Source organism: Phaethon lepturus, unplaced genomic scaffold, assembly GCF_000687285.1.
Source record: "Phaethon lepturus isolate BGI_N335 unplaced genomic scaffold, ASM68728v1 scaffold19492, whole genome shotgun sequence".
NCBI classification, from domain to species: Eukaryota; Metazoa; Chordata; class Aves; order Phaethontiformes; family Phaethontidae; genus Phaethon; species Phaethon lepturus.
Window position 1 is genome coordinate 19,023 of NW_010522842.1, and position 16,660 is coordinate 35,682.

A 16,660-nucleotide genomic window follows, 5' to 3' on the forward strand; every position below is an offset into this window, starting at 1 on the left:
AGAAGGGTTACAAGGTTTTTGGGGAGATGTCATATTTTATTTCTTAAACTGACTGAGAACACAGATGAAGCACAGCTTGGCAGCTATTATTTTACTTTCTCTCGTTGTTTAATCCATTAGGCAATTTGCAAGAAATTAGGTCTTTTTCCTGGGTTGTTCTGGATTAATAGATATATGCCATGACTTCTGACCAAGACGAATCTCTCCCAATACATTAAAAAATTAAAAAGACCGATTTGCGTGTTGGTCAGCAAAACTTCGTTACGCATGTAACACTGTAATCTGGGTATATTCACAGGGGACCACTGCATAGCTAATCAATAATTGGATGAAAGGGTAACAATCCAATAACACCATTGTAAGTCATGGTCAGTAGCAATATTATAATGGCAAATTAAAGTATTGCTGATTTTAGAGGAACTTCAAAGAAGACACCCTCAGAATTAATGTAGTTTATGTAGTTTATTTAATTAGGATAATGCGGTCAGAGAGTTAGTGTACTTCATAGTCAACACCTTTAATTGATAAAACTATACTTTTAAAAATCTTCAATGAAGTCTCTGTGTTGCCCTAACAATTTTCAAAAAGCATGTTTATCTCACATTGTCTCTGAGCTCATTCCTAAGTATCTAGGTACACTCCATATGTGTAAATAAAAGCTCCGGATGGTATTTTCGAAGGCTCACTGTGTTGGTTTATTCTGATCTTTCTGATTTCAATGAGAATTTTCCCAATTACTTCAAAGAGAGACAGCTAGGCCAGGAGAGCCAGTACTGAGTACTTCTGGATATTGTGCATTCACCGGGTAGCTTATATGCACAAGAAAAGAACGTTAACATGGCAAAGTGCTTAAAGGGTAGAAAATACTAGAAAGACTGTTAGCTGGTAAACTAAGCTCCTTCATACCATTACACAGACTCTAGTTATATGATCAAGGGAATTCTGGCATTTAAATTAAGTATTTTTTCTCCAACTCATCAAAGAATCCATTTCTTTTTTTTGCAAATTTAGGTGAAACTTAAAAAATACTAATGTTTCTCCTGAAACATGGAAATAGCATGGAAAATTTCAGGCTAGACAGTTTGTCAAAATGATAAGCAGCTGAAATCAGGGTCCTCTGCTAGGAACTGTGAAGCAACTTTACCTCTTGTCACACCTCCCTGATCTAAAGAAGAAAGTCGCACCAGCATTTTCTGGGTCACAATTCATCATCACTGAAGTGACATAATGTATCGCTGCATATACGGGCCAAACTTGGCTTCATAAGAAAGAGTATTTGTCCTGGCTGAAACCAGGACAGTATTATTCCCTGTCACCTAGACACAGATCTGTATAATCAGATAGGAACCAAAGATCAAAATGGGTTTTTTAAAGGAATTTGGACAAACTGTGGTTCTTAGAATTGTTACCATAGATTTTCCACCTGTTGAGAACATTTACTACCTGGGACATTTACGATATGAAAAAGACTTGGTAAATATTTTCTAGCTTTCAGTCCAATCTTTAATGAATTTTTAAATACTTTTTAATGGCCCAATAAAGCAATGGAATATGATGCCTATATAATAGAAAAAGAATTGTTTTCAGTGAGAACCTGATTCCTACAACCACATCTAAATACCATTGCCATCTGATAGACTGTATCAAACTATAAATCTTGCAGTTAACTCACTTGAGTAATGAAAAAGATGGATAATTCACTGATTAACCCGTCCCATTAATATCTGTTTTCACAGATCATTACACAAACCTGAGTAAGAGTCTCCTGTTCATGTAGCAAAAGGAGTTTCGTTCCAGATCCTTCAACTCTCTGCTCCAGCATCAGGGAAAAGTGTTCAATACACTTGATGGAAAGCTTTTCTTGGAGTGTTAAGATGACATCCTAATTAACAAAGCATTTATAAAATGTGCTTAAATTAATTAAGTGCTTGGCACCCGGTTCTCTTCTGCCACACACCCTGCATTTACCCAGCACAGGGTGGAAGCCCTGATGTTAAATGGGAGGACGGTCGTGTTTTGTGCCTGTTCTGTGTGAGTATACAGGACATCCCACACGTTTACCCAGTGAAAAATCAGCGCCTTTACATACAAACATCCCTGAGATGCTATCAGATAGGCACATGAACAATATATACATGGGATTGCTGTGAATCGACAACTGTCTGTGCAGTTTAACATGCAGATTATACTTGTGTGGCCCTTAGATCATATCTCTCTGTCTTCCTGGAAATAAAACCTCTCCATCAGCAAAGGAAAGACGGTCTCGCCACTATTCTCTTCGCTTACTGTTGGGGCAGGGCCACCAAGCAGTATAAACCGAATTTATATGTTCAACAAAAAAATTAAATGAATGGCCTTTATTTGTTTTTATAGCAAGGTGTTCTTTTTGAAGTCCACTTCTTGAGTTATAAATGCTGACAGAAAAGTCAACAATGATGATACTTGTGCAGAACAATAGCTCTAAATTCAGGGACCATGTTAATTTGTAATATAAACCCCATTTTTAGAGACACTTAATTAGTTTTTTTCACATTGGATTATGTCTAATTTGAGAACATTTTTTTCTAAAATAACAGGTAAACAAACCTCACAAAACTATTCATCCAATCCCTACTTTACTTTCATATAAAGCTTTGTAAATATATGCAGAGTATTAATGTCAGTATCATCTGGCAAACTATCTTTTGCTTTAGGGAATGTAGTGGGAAAAAGAAATATATAATAACCCATAAGTTTAAAAGTTTCACATTATGTTGGTGAAAATATTAAAACATTTCTATACATCCAAAAGATTTTTAGATATACCTAAGTATTCAGATGGATAGGACTTACTAAGGAGATTATGATGAACTGTAATCCAAGTGTTTTAACATAATTTAGGAAGATTAATTCATCAATTACAGTGTGTTTATGGAAAATCAACACCGAACTGGTGGAAGGATGAAAAATGTATGTAGGAGGATGTGGACAACTCTGTACAATGTAAAGAATATAAGACAGTATTAATGGATTGCAAGCAACCACTCTCAATAATGAAGGTTAACATTACACTATCCTGGCTAATGGGGAATTTATTGCTTACACATTAAATCTACTTTTATTTATACTCCTAAACTATGCTCAGAGACAAGAGGCATAACAGTAACATGAAGAGACATAATATTAAATGTAAGATATTAAGAGGGGGTAACAATGGCACTGTTCTCCACTAGCTGTTTTGGACTTTTTAAAATATGATGCTAAGGAACATGGGAACTGAATTACTGAACGAAATTTTTTGCCAGCCTATCGTCTCATCCGATAACTTACAGTCAGCCCAGGTGCTACCTCGCAGCAATAAGGAAAGCGAGGAGTGCAGGTAAGGTGCTGGTTGCACCCTCGTTCTTAAGTGGTGAGTTACTGGACTGCTGGGGGCAGAAAAAATCTGCATTTTCCTTGGCTCAACTGGGGCACATCTACTTCACCTCAGTTTAAGAAAAGAAGCAGCAATCCACACCCACCCATCCACAATGAGGAACATACACACACACACATGCAAGAATATGTAATATATAGGTGTGCAGGCTACAGAATATATAATTGCCTGAATTAGATGCAAAGGAAATTATTCCTACAAGAAGTCAGAATGACTAAGGTCAAAGCAGGCTTACAGCATCAATGCAGCTATGTTGCTGAGCCCACATGGGCATCTTTGCAAATGACTTCAGATTAGATATATGATCTTACGGTACATGACACACCCATGACAGAACCACTGGAAACTAATGTAATGTGATGTGATGGCCAAAGACTGGTCTTCAGAGACAAAATTGCGTGGAACAGGTTGGTTGTTTTTACGTTCATAAAAGAAACTACTGGAAAGTGGGCTTGAAGGCCTTAAAAGGGTACGGAGACCTCACTATCTGCATGAAGCATGTCTCCTATTTCTTCACCCAATCAAATTCTCAAATGGATTGAAGGAATTCAGTATCTCATGGCTGTAGAGTGGAGGCTTCTATCCACTACCTGCACTCAATCTATGCCTAAGGTATATATATGAACTATAAACAGATACCACAACCCATTTTTAAGTGTAACTTCAGGATCTGTTTTGCCTTCAGACTGGAGTAAATTTCCTCTTGTTTACCTTAGTCAGTCACTCTCCTTGCTGTTCTAACTGATTGAGCACACTGCTGAATCACAGTGAGCACAAAAGCAGCCTTTCTTCAAATAGGCATAGCTTTACAATCCCTTAAAGCCAGCAAAAGCTGTCAGTGCAGCTGAAAGTTGCATCCCCAGCCTTCACTGATCATTCCTACCCCTGCATCTCTCTTGTCTCAGTGTCCCAAGCATGCACGCTACATGTGGTGAACTAGATTCGGTAACCAATCTATGTTAAAACTATCTCACCCGAACAGAAGTGCTGAAGAGACTAGCAGCATGCCCAACGGTGCTAGTTGTGCTGCTTACTATGCTACTCCAAGGCACTCACAGACACCAACGATGCCTCTGGCTTAGGAACCTACGTGGAACAGTGCCACAGACAATCCCTAGCAGCCTCCGTTGTGTGCCAGGGCTTCACCTCTTTAATGCTGTATGTGAAATGCGTTATGAAAGCATAGAGGGCATTACACCGAGACGAGCAATTTATCACCAGTAAAACCCTACAATATCCCATTCCAGGTTCACTGGATGACAAGCTAGCTGATATTCAATAAGTAACCAACATCTTAATCTCCTTAGCTCCTGACTTCTGCTGACAAATCATGATAAGACCACACAATTTTCCCTATGCTCCAGGCACATTAAAATGATCACTTCTACCTCTTCTTCATTGACAATCAATATTGACAATCATTGACAATATGTTTTTAGCAGCAGAAAAATGGACTGAAACCTCATTATTCCTGACCTATGAGTCCAGCCCCAGATGAACACACTAGTAATTTTGTTCTTGAAGCATTCCAAGTAATTATAACTACAGAAGGTCTTAAAAAGAGTTAACTGGCATTCTTGGCATTGCACACCAAGATAGCCTACCTTTATTGAAGTGCTGCAGTCAAAACGGAAAGATTTGGTTTGTCCATTTTCAAGATACACCTTCAGAACATTTGGCATGAAAAGAAGTGAATTGTCCTTAACTGTTTCCTGCCAAGCAAATCAGTGAATCAGATTACAGCATGTAACAAGGGAAATCTAAATGTTGTTCTGTAAAGAAGGACATCATTCAGATGGAAAGGTAACAAATTAAAAGGGGTGTGTTGCCTGAAATTGAAAGCAGAATTAGCAATGCCCTGCAAGTGTCTAGCTATGCTCATTACAACAGCACTCTATAGGTCTCTTTCCTGGAAAAATATATCCGTTCACATACATTTTATGTTTGGCTTGGATTATTTTCTTTCCCACAGTATATGCTACCTCTGAAGTTGAAACATTTTCAATAAAACAGAAAAATAGATTACTGTTTCTCTGAATATAGTCAACTATTTAGTGTCTTCAATCTACAAAACAGGAACTGCAGATTCATTAGTAAGAATTACAATCAAGATGTTTTACATTCTTTTTATAGCTGGATATTAAATGCTAATATCTGTCATCATTTAAGAAGAGTAACATATAATATTGCTACTTAATTGTGACAATTCATAACAAGGATAGTAAAATAAACAGGAAAAAGGAAGGGAAACAAAGCTTTGTTGTTTTGTTCTTTTTTTAAGCAGAAATTGCTTTTGACAAAATGCAGTATCAATTTATGTTTGGAGGAGAGTTGGATAAAGACATCAGTGTGGAACGATGTTCTGGCAAATTATGAAAATGAGCCATGAGTTCATGTTTAAGGAGGAGTTCAGTGCCTCTCAAAGGGAGGCTGACTTTGCCTGAGGGCTGGAAACAACAAGTTCAAGTAGATAAATTTTAAAGAGGTCTGTAAGGTAATGTTAATCTGTTTTCCTGACATGCTACTTCTCTTGAGCTTACAGGTTTTCCTACTACAAAATTGCTCTGAAAAACAAACAAGCAAGCATTATCAAGACTATAAAGACAGACATGTATGTGCTATCACCACAAAATGCAATCACTAGCATTTTAACTTTATTTTAAGAAGGGACAAATTTTTTTCACAATGTTATGGGCCCAATGGACTTTAGAGACAGATCTTTCAAAAACTTCAGAAACAGAAAAACCCTTCCCTTTGAAAGTCTATCATTGCTGTTCCTATCATATAATTCCCCCACTTCCCAGCCTTGAGGCGTACCTTTGGATGAAATGCTCAGTCCTTCCTGAGGTTAAATAGTTGAATACTCACCGACACCTGGCCATTGATAATTACTTCTTCTGAAAAGCGCACTTTGACAGGATTGGACTTCAATCTCGCCTTTTTTGCAGCACTAATAAAAGCTGATTTAGGAGACTGGAAGGGAAAATGATGACAAGATTTATCACATAATTTCAAGTTAAAACCTATCTTTCCTTTTTCAGTTATTCTCCCTGTTTCTCACACAGTGGGAACTTCATGTATACAGCAACACTTTGCATACCATGCACTGAAGAATGGAAATACAGTCAAACCATAATGCTTCCTGAGATAATACGTATGTACCTACATATAAGGAGTCAGAAATGCATAATGCACATACTGAAAGTTATCCCACTGTCAGACTGGAGCGATGAGAAGGGCTCTCAGCCTACATAAAAATTTTTTGTAGTGCTTCCACAATGACTGCTGTCAACCAAACTTGTTTGCATGAATGGACACCGACCAGTGACCAGGCAGTGACCCTTCCTTCAAACACTGAGCAGAAAATCTTTGCATAATCTATGATCCACCAGATACAGATACACAAACAACTTTTGCCAAAAAAGTGTCTGAGAGCTCTCCAAGTGCACTGGCATCTCACTACATTAGTCCACTTCAAAACACAGGTTAGAACCACCAGAAGGCACCTACAGGTCTGGAGGTTTCCCCTGAACGTAGCCCGAACACGCACCCTGTGCAAGGCTTGCCTTCAACAGATCAGATATTTGTGGGACTTCATGGATTAGAAGTCTAGAAACATTCCTTATTTTCTTCTGGAACCTAATTGACTTCTACATTATTCAATGGATTCACCTGGGATCAAGTGTTCAGCCCTTGGAAAAAAATTTTCTCTCCATTTGAGGAGTTTGACTAACAACCCATTTTTAGTAACAAATTAAATATTCACAGTCAATGGCGTTTCCATTTTCAGCAGCAGAGCAAGGTAGTTTTATTCGCAGGTCAGTTACAAACACAGTGCTTCTTAGCATTGCTTAACTCCATAACCATGTTAATGGGCAACGAAAAAAATTCTGGCTTTGGCTGAAAATCACTGGGCTCTTTCAGGCCAGGTTTTGGTCCATTAGTTTCAGTAAAATGTGAATTAAGATTTTCAGAATCTTATTCTAACTCCTGAGAAGTAGTCTTACTACTTTTGGATACTGAAAATCCAAACTCATGTTGGATTGCCTGTGAGAAATTAGTGCAGGCATCAGTGATGATGATCCTGGAATAATTTCCTGTTACCAATGCGGCATGACAGTAGTCCTTGTAAACACATGAAGTCTTGTCACCATCACTCAAATTTTGCCTCAACTAACAATCTGCAGGATTAATGGAGTATTCCAAGGCCACGTGATGTTGTTATGTTTAATCTCTGCTGAAACTGCTTAAAAAGTTACTTTCTTGAGATGCAGAAGCCTTGTTTCTAGTAACTAGCAGGAAGAAGTCTCTAGCTCCTGTCTGTATGCCACTGATTTATTATCACATCAAAAATGTGTTAGCTATTACCACAGCTCAGTATCAACCAGTGAACAAAGAATGAAAGATGCCACATTCTCCCAGGAAATATCAAAGCCATCCAATAATTCCTGGAGCACAAAATAGAACGAGGAAATAAAAATGAATGCTTCTTCACTTTTACAGTTCATTCTTTCTTACCTCTTCTCTAGCAGCTATGACCATACATCTTTTTAATCAGTAACAGTAAATGACAGAAAATTCAACCCCATGATCAAACCAAGCTCAGCTTCCAAAGCCAGTGCTGAAAAACGCAGAAGTCCCCCAGAAGACTTGAAACAACCACCGAAAAGAAAGAAAGAAAAAAACTTTAAAAAAAAAAAGTTAATGTCTCCGTGTGCGGGACCCAAAACACTTCTTCAGCAAGAAGGGACAACGTGGAAACGCTGAAGAAGCATGCTTACCTACTGTACTATATGGCACCCAAATAATGGACTGCAACCTGTTGATTGCCACTGCCACGGGGCAGCACAGCTATAGGAGTAGGCTACTGGCTCTCTCTTGCAGGGCAAGGGGAAAAAAGTGGCTTTCACTTACTCTTCGTGCTGGAAGAGGCTTTCTACAGCTGTTGGCTCTTATTGCAGATGTCTCACCAGCCTGGCCTCTCTTTACAGGCAGAATGCCAAATTTGCTTCCAGATTCTGGCAAGGTTATTGCTCTACAGCAAATCCGGCAAACCGCTATGTGGCTCCGTCGCTCTCTACAACCTCTCTCCCCAACCTCAAAAGTCACTTGCAGGGGGAATAAACACTTAAATTACGTTATTGCAAAAATGTGATAGGGGACTCTTACGCAACCGAAAGGTTTGAATATATGCGAGTTCCCCAGGACTCCACCAGGACACAGGGCTTAATGTACATTATTGCACAGCCAGGGGAGCATGCCATGGTCTGCCATAAAACATGGCGCTTCCCTCCCTTCCCACTTCTTCTGTGGCAAGGCGGTGAGGACTCCAGCCCCTTGCCAGGCACTCTGGGTGAGCCGGGAAGCAGATTGCTTTCTAAAAACCTCCAAACTATAAACCAGGGGGTAAGAAAAACCGGATCAGCTGCGCCGGGTATTTGGGGGAACGTTCTCAGCTGGTTAAAGGTTTGAGTAATAGCACAGCTTTACATTTAATTGCACAATCTCATTGTTTCTACTTCTGCATCAACTTGGCACTTGACATTTTCTCCTTGAGAAAGGAACTGTTTCTAAAGAGTGCGGCAAATGCCTAGGAAAACAGTTGGGTTTGATTGTCGAAACTCCCTTGTCTAACAAAGCATCAGCAAGATGATGTGCTGCTCTATTTTATTTTAATGTCTTCAGGTTTGTAGGCGAAGAATGATGCCAATTAATGATTCTCAGAGTGCCAGGTTCATTTGTTTCTGATACTTCGTCTTTTAGCCAAATGGAAGCCATTATCCTCAGTTAATGACCTTAAGCAGGAGGTGTTTACACTAATGCAGAACATTTATCACTGCAAGTAAAGTATTTGCATTGTCACAGATAAAAACAGCTTAATTAGAGTGACTTTTGCAAAATGAGGGGATGCATTTTAACAAGTCAAAATACTTCAAAAACCCACAAACTTCACACTGTGTGACCTAAGCACTGTTTCCTGTTAGAAGTTCAAATTGATCAGGATTTTAAATAATTTATACTTGTTTACACAGAACTCAGTAAAAATTCAGCTGATCATTTCAACACTTCCTGGAGAAACTGCTAACAAGAGAAATGAAGCATTGCATAGAGATTTGTTTGGAGGAAATGCTAGTGAAGACTGAGGCCCTCTTTTGAACCCTACTGACTAGGGACTGCAGCCAATGGGCATCCCATCAGCAGGGTCAAAACATGAGAGATTGCTATAACAAGACGAGGCTCTCTGGAAAATGTTATTTTTCTCATTTTCTGGACTTTTCAAAAGTAGATCCTATTTCTGTCAGCAGCATTATAGCAGGTCATTTTTTGATAGGTCCTAGAAACAATATCCTGCATTTTGAGGGAAACTGGTTTTTTGATGAAAATAAGAATGTCTAGTATTTTGTCCACTTTTGCAGGTAAACTATAATTTGGGGGCGATTCCAAGGGAAATGGTGTTTATTTGCTGCAAAAGCCCCTTTGAGTGCTCTTGCTGGCAGATGTGCTGCAACAACAAATCCTTTACTCATGTTCAAGAAAAAGAAGGACTTAGCATTTAGAAGAGCGTAGTGTAGTACTGAGCTACCATAAAGAAATGAAACAAGACAGCAGTATGGGACAGTCAAAAGGTGAAAAGAAAACCTGAAAATAAGTGTCAAAGTCAAACAGAAATACTGTAGTTTTAAATAGCCACAGATTGTTTATATGCCATCAGTTTTAAGCTTGTTACTTAAAATGAGTCATTAGTTTAATATGAAATATTATGTTTGTTAGGAAATAAGGAAAAATTACATGACTGCAAAAATGTGTTGACTTTTTGGCCCATCCCTAAAGGCAATTATATGACACAAAATTTAGCATGCAAGTATAATGTCAATAAGAGGAAGAATTAAATTTATTAAGTGGAACAGTACATAATGCCCAAAGGCACAATGAGTACTGCCATTCATAGCTGGGAGTGAGGCTGATACAACTACACTGGCTCACAAGAGCACTGTAGAAGAGCAGGCAGGGACATGGAAGAAATAACATGGAGAAGTTTTATCACACAGTAATTTGTTATATAACCACAGGGTACTGACAGATCATCATGAGGAGTATTTCTTTGTTAAACTCTTGGCACAAATGTAATTGCTGAAATACTGGTCAGATTTGGGTTCTCTCTTAAAAGTTGGTAATCTATCATAGCGAATTGTATTTTAGTATTTGCATTACTTATATTTTACTACTTTTAGATGGTAATCATAGTCTGATCATTAGTCCCATACATGTATAACATGTACCTGTAAGATGGGGAAGAGCCAAACCTTACTTTAATGCTGGCATTGAGAAAATCCAATCCATTCCATCTCCAGTAAACGTCAGTCTACTTTACTGTGACTGTCCCAAAAACCATGAGTGAAACAGGTCAGCTTCAGACTCTAGAATGTGCAGACATTGCAGTTCATCTTGTGACCAGATGGGCCTGGGCCATCTACCTCTGCGGTTATTAAATGTGTAGGTCCTCCACAAAATCCCCTCCACTGGCCTTTCGTGATTCTGCCTCTCCAAAGTTCAGCCCTTTACATTCACGGATTACTCCTTTACACTCATGATTACCTCTCATACACAAGTGACTGCTCTTAATCAAGTGCAGAAAAGTACAAAAAAAAGTCAGCCATGACATACTACTTTCAGCCCTACAACTCTGCAAGGATGAGGATCTTTGGGAATGAAACCTTCACCCCATACAAACCCAAGCTAAAATGAACAAATGAAGGACTATATGAGCAGCAGTGCTCACTGGAATTTGCACCGCACAGAGATGGAAGAAGAAAGGCTGCTTAGCACAGGTCTGACATGAGAGGAGGCTGCTTCAAATAGCAGAGTGGTTGGACAGTGGCCATGGACCAGGCAGCACTTCCAGGAGGCAACGCAGTGATGGCAACTTTGTCAGGACCCTCTCCTGTGTTATGTATGGAACTGACCATAGCAAAAAGCTGATGTGGAAGTTACGCAGTGGAGAAAGTCCTCAGGATGACTGTAAAAATTGTACACATTCAAAGAAAAAAAGCCATAATTTCTACACCAATTTCACAACTTCAAGGAGTCAAAAATCGCCTTGCTCAAAATGCTCACGTCTAACTTCTGAAGGATTTCTAAAACTACACCTTGGTATTCTTTTTCACTTCAGATTTTGAAGACTTTGTGACAAACCTGTTTCTTTTTTGTGCCCTTCTTTACAACCACAAGTCTAGATATTGTAGTTGCTGCTATTAAATGACTCCAGAAGGCAAAGCAGCATGAAAAATACTGTGAGATTCTCAATAAGATTGTTGCCACAATCATTACAAGTGTTATTTGTCATAGTTTTTCTGCAAATGTTGTGTCTCAGACATATAACTGTGTTATAACAAGAAACATCCCTTTCAAAACACAAAAAGATCTTATCCTTTTCCCATTGCAGAACTTATGCACAGCAAAATTGCCATAGATCTCAGCTGGGCCTGGACTACATCCAAGGAGCTTAAGACATTAATCATGAAAGCAACCTATCAAATGATCTCTACACATAAAATCTGAACAGATATCAAAACAAGCAAGTTATTTGATTTGAGTAATGCTTAAAACTTAATAAGGCAACAATCAGAACAATAGTCCATTTACAGAATAAAATGTTCAGAAATCATAATCAAATGTCATACTTCCAGAAATCAAAACTTTAAACTGCTTCAAATGCTTTAGCTGTTCAGTGACCTCCTTATGAGCAGTGGTGATACGAACCTAGCAGAGATTTGTAGATTGATGGAAAGAAAAAGATAGCCTAATGCTTTGGTCATAATTAAAATGAAATTTTAATGAGTTTAAGCATTAAACAGAACTGAATGCACTTAAGCAAAATTATCCGCAAAAGCTTTCAAAAAGTACTAAGTGAACTACAGAGTACTATAAATCTAGAGTACAACTACTTTCACCTGCAATCATAAAGGATGGTTACTTGAAAGCATGAAAACAAAACACACTCTAAATAGCACAAATAAAAACAATTAAGAAACAGCACTCCTGTAATCCATCTTGGCAGATATTTTTCATGCAATGATAGAAAAAGGTTCACCATCAGGAAGAGAGATCGATGAAATGTTTGTAAAGAGGTATTTCTGCCAAGAATGGGGAAGAAGTTCACTCTTTATTTAAAAGCTCTTACTTTTCCTTTGTCTGGGTTCTACTTCATCTTTCCAGTTTTATTGGCAAAATAGTAAAAGAAAAAATGGAGGAAGCAAAATTAAAGAAAAGGGGAAAACACATGTGCATCATAATTTTCGAAGACATAAATATTGTTTCCCAACTGCAAGACAAATGTACTTGCTACAGGAGGATCCCCTGCACAGAAGACCAGGACAGGTACACAGCTGGAGTGCAGCAACACCCAGGACGGCAGAGCTGAGAGGGATGTCACCTAACAGGCTCAGGCACTACCAGCAGTAACGTTGCGGCAGTATGAGGGTCAGCACGGGACAGATGTTCAAGGAGACTCACGAGTCCCCAGGAAACTTCACAGACCAGGGTTTGCATGAGGGACCCTGAACTGCTTCAAGGTTCAAACTTGGCTGCACACAGTGGCAGCATCCCAGCTGCTCCCTATCCCCACTCACACGTTTGTCTCCACTGCAGGAGAACTTGGGCTTGAAAGAGATAAGGGAAGGATGCTATCAATCAACAAGACTCTGGTCTGAACAGGTAGGGAGGTACAATAAGAGTGCACAAACCAGAGGGGATCTGCAGGGTGCAACAGGCCTGCAGTTGAGGCTCTCCCAACTAAGCCCATGCCATTGAAGCATCCCGACTTTGGATGCCTGCAAGGTACATGGGATGTGCATGGATGTACGGGAAGAGAGAGATGTGCTTCCTCCCCGGGCTTGGCTTCTCTCCGTTTTCATGGGAGATGGATTTGAGCTGACAGGTCCAGGAACCCACTCCCACAAATTAAGGCTAGCACTGATATGCATACATCAATCACATCTTCTGACTGATCTGTGGACATTCTTGGGGAGACAATCTTCATGCGCATATGAGATAAAACGTCCATCACCCCTGAAAACTTGTGTGCTTTGTCTGCTGGGGTAGAGCTGGGGGACTCTGACAGACATGCCAGAGTGGGGCAACACAAATACACATATAAGATGGGTACATCAGCCCAAATGGCTGACAGGACGGCAAAGTGTTTCAGTGCCTTTCATAGCTCAATGACATCTAGAGTTAGTTCAGTTACTGAATAGCTTTTGGTACTATGTAATGAGAGGAGCAGATTCTGCCTTGTCAGACCTCAAACAGGGCTTGGACCTGAAGAGCTGGGATGACACCAGGTCATGACTTTCCTTCTTCTCCAGGTCAAAGGCTGGAGGAGGACTGTACCTGTGCTGTAAGGTCTCCCATTGAACACGGAGTGCACAGTTTATTTGAATTTCAGCTTCCCTTACGTTCAGTACATACAGGCTTGCTCTCACACCAGCAGCACAGTGATACCAGGACACAACACCCCACAGACATGTGGTGCTACACTTCACTCTCTACTTTTAAGGGCTCCACATACCTGCACTAAAACACATGCCCTTTCTTCACCTGACATCTAAAGAAAAGAATGAAGCCGGTCAACAGATAAAATAAGGCAACCTGCATAAAAAAGGCAAGTGGATGAGGATTTCTTTTCCCCCGTATTATATCTATTCCCTGTGATCAAAAGCACTGGCTGTAATCCAGCAAGCTTTCAAGGCGGTTGGTTTTTTTATTTAGTCAGATCATGCCTGCATTTTCATTTAAGGTGGCTGATGTCGACCAGATCTCAGCTCATCTTCCTGCCAGTGGTCTTACTGCAGCGCACAGCCCCTGCCTGGTTTTCCTGTGGAATGCATGCTTTTTCCCCATGATTTACTTGCTGTTCAGACTGGCTTCTAGAAAGGGTACAGGAACAGCACAACTACATGGCCACCTCTAAACTAGCCAGGAAGGCTAGTGAGTAGTATGAAGCCACACAGCACTGGCCAAGTTGCATTTGCAAGATAGATATTTTGGCAGCTTCATCAGATAAACTTGTTTTCACATCTTTGTGTCAAATCCATCTCATCTCTTATTCTTGGGTGAAAAGGATGCAATTATCCCTTATTAATCAAAACTGTTGCGTATCAGGCTAGCCAACGGGGAAATGAATGGACCTGCTGAATCTGAAATCACTCCTGATGCACGGCTGAGGCCCCTCAGCAGCCTGCAAGGTACACAGATGTGCATGGATGTACGGGAAGAGAGAGATGTGCTTCCTCCCCGGGCTTGGCTTCTCTCCGTTTTCATGGGAGATGGATTTGAGCTGACAGGTCAGGAACCCACTCCCACAAACCGCTGAGCGAGGTGCAATGGCACGTCGCACCAGCCAGCTCCGAGGCAGGACGCAGTTTCTCCCGGTCCCTTCAAGCCAGCCTCACGCTATCGCCTGTCTGCCTCTCCCTTGCCCTCACCTCCACGCGCCCTGCACTGGAGAGGCAGACAGAGCCCTCCCTTGGTCCTCTGTGGGACCGAGGCACAATTAAGAAAAACTCAGGAGCTGCAGAAGATCAGAAATTGAAGCAGAACTCAGCGTTCCGCTCCACCCGTCTTCCCTGTACGAGTTTAAAGATACTGTTATTATTTAACTTGCTAATGCAGTCTCTGAGTGCAGTACGCAGTAACTCAGTCTTAAACATCACCTTTAAGAGCCACAGCTCTTATCTCACTTCTTTCCTTTTATTGCAACAGATAAGGTAAAGACACAGACAGAATATAGGCAGGAAAAAAAGCTGCAATGTTGCTAGGAAACTAATTCAGAGAACACAGATACTTACAGGGTAAGGTTGAACAACAGTAAGGAGGATTGATTCTTTGCAGCTTCTATAAAAAGAAAAAAAAAGTAAAATCAAGTAAAGATTCATACTCTTATATGCTAGAGATAACCAGCTTTTCTTTTTTAATGGAGAAAACTGCAGTAATATGGCAAAATGTTTATTACAATCACATAGCAGAGAATTACAGAGATAAATAATACGTGAAATAACAATGGATATTAAAAAATAAGTTTTTTCCAATCTAACAAATTGAGTTGACTTAACTTCACAGTTTATGCTATGGAATATTTGCTTCATCAGAGAGACCTCCATGCTGCCAAAATGGTCTTCTCCAGCAAGAATGGAGTAACATATGATTAATCCATCAATTCAGCATCTATAGACTACACACTTCTTTTGCTTACTTTACAAATGCAAGCCACTTTTTATACCATCTAGCTCTTGTACACCTAATGCCAAATTTATCTAAGAGAGCAGTGTTTTCAAAACAAAAATGAGGACAAAATTTAGCCCCCAACTCTTCTCTAGCTTGCTTTTTAAAAGGGGTGGAAAAAGATCAGTATTTGGTGAACACTCCCATTAGAATTTTTATGTTTTTTACAAGATTGCTGAAGAAAGGTTCTTTAAAATTAAACAGTTCTTCTTTAGCATGAAATTCATAGATGGAGAACATATGACCAGGTCTAAAATAACCACAACTGATTTTCAAGATAAAGAAAAGAATTATTAGGAATCTTGATACAATAATGGTCTAGACAAATGAAAAATTTATATTTTGACTATTGGTGGGCAGTTGGGGGCGATGGATAACAGGGGAAAAGTAAGGGTAAAGTGGAAGAAGGAAGAGAAACCAATCACAGTCAATATCTCTTGTATTACATTGTTGGTCAGATGGCTCCTGAGGGCAATATTAGCTAAGAAAAGGTCAGTTGCCATTTTGTTTAGATGGAGTTGATTTTCTGTTGGTTTTACTACTTTCAAACACAATTAATTGCTTATTTGTGTGATTTATTGCCTGGGTAACTGAAATGCAACTGATTTGGCATGCCTGACCCGTTCAGCAGAACTAACTAAATACACAGTGTCACCTTATACGCATATTCACATCACTGATATGGAACTTAAAAAGCCAAAAAGCAAAGAAAATAGAGAAGATACCGAAGACCCATAAGAAAATTGGTCTGGAAAGTTGGGCCACACTTGATGACACCAACACATCTCTGAAGGCCAACTGGGATAGCAAAATCTAGTTTGGTCCAAGACATCAGTCATGCAAGGGGCAAGGTCTGACCCAGTACCCCCTAAGGACAGTAAAATCTGTTAAGGCTCAATTTTTACTCCCCTTGTTGGATATTTGTATCATTACACTAAAAGAGCATAGGCAGACTTTTTAAAAGGA

The 16,660-nt window shown here is 39.7% G+C and overlaps 1 protein-coding gene across 1 annotated transcript in view; it reads right to left on the reverse strand.

Moving 5' to 3' along the window:
• Positions 1–16,660, reverse strand: part of FRMPD4 (FERM and PDZ domain containing 4) — a 68,059-nt gene that overhangs the window by 15,115 nt on the left and 36,284 nt on the right. Inside the window, exons 3-6 of the mRNA XM_010281959.1 lie at positions 15,262–15,307; positions 6,284–6,388; positions 5,020–5,127; positions 1,751–1,882 (exon numbers count right to left, since the gene is read on the reverse strand). Of these exons, the coding sequence (XP_010280261.1) occupies positions 1,751–1,882; positions 5,020–5,127; positions 6,284–6,388; positions 15,262–15,307 (391 nt within the window). The remainder of the gene's footprint in view (positions 1–1,750; positions 1,883–5,019; positions 5,128–6,283; positions 6,389–15,261; positions 15,308–16,660) is intronic.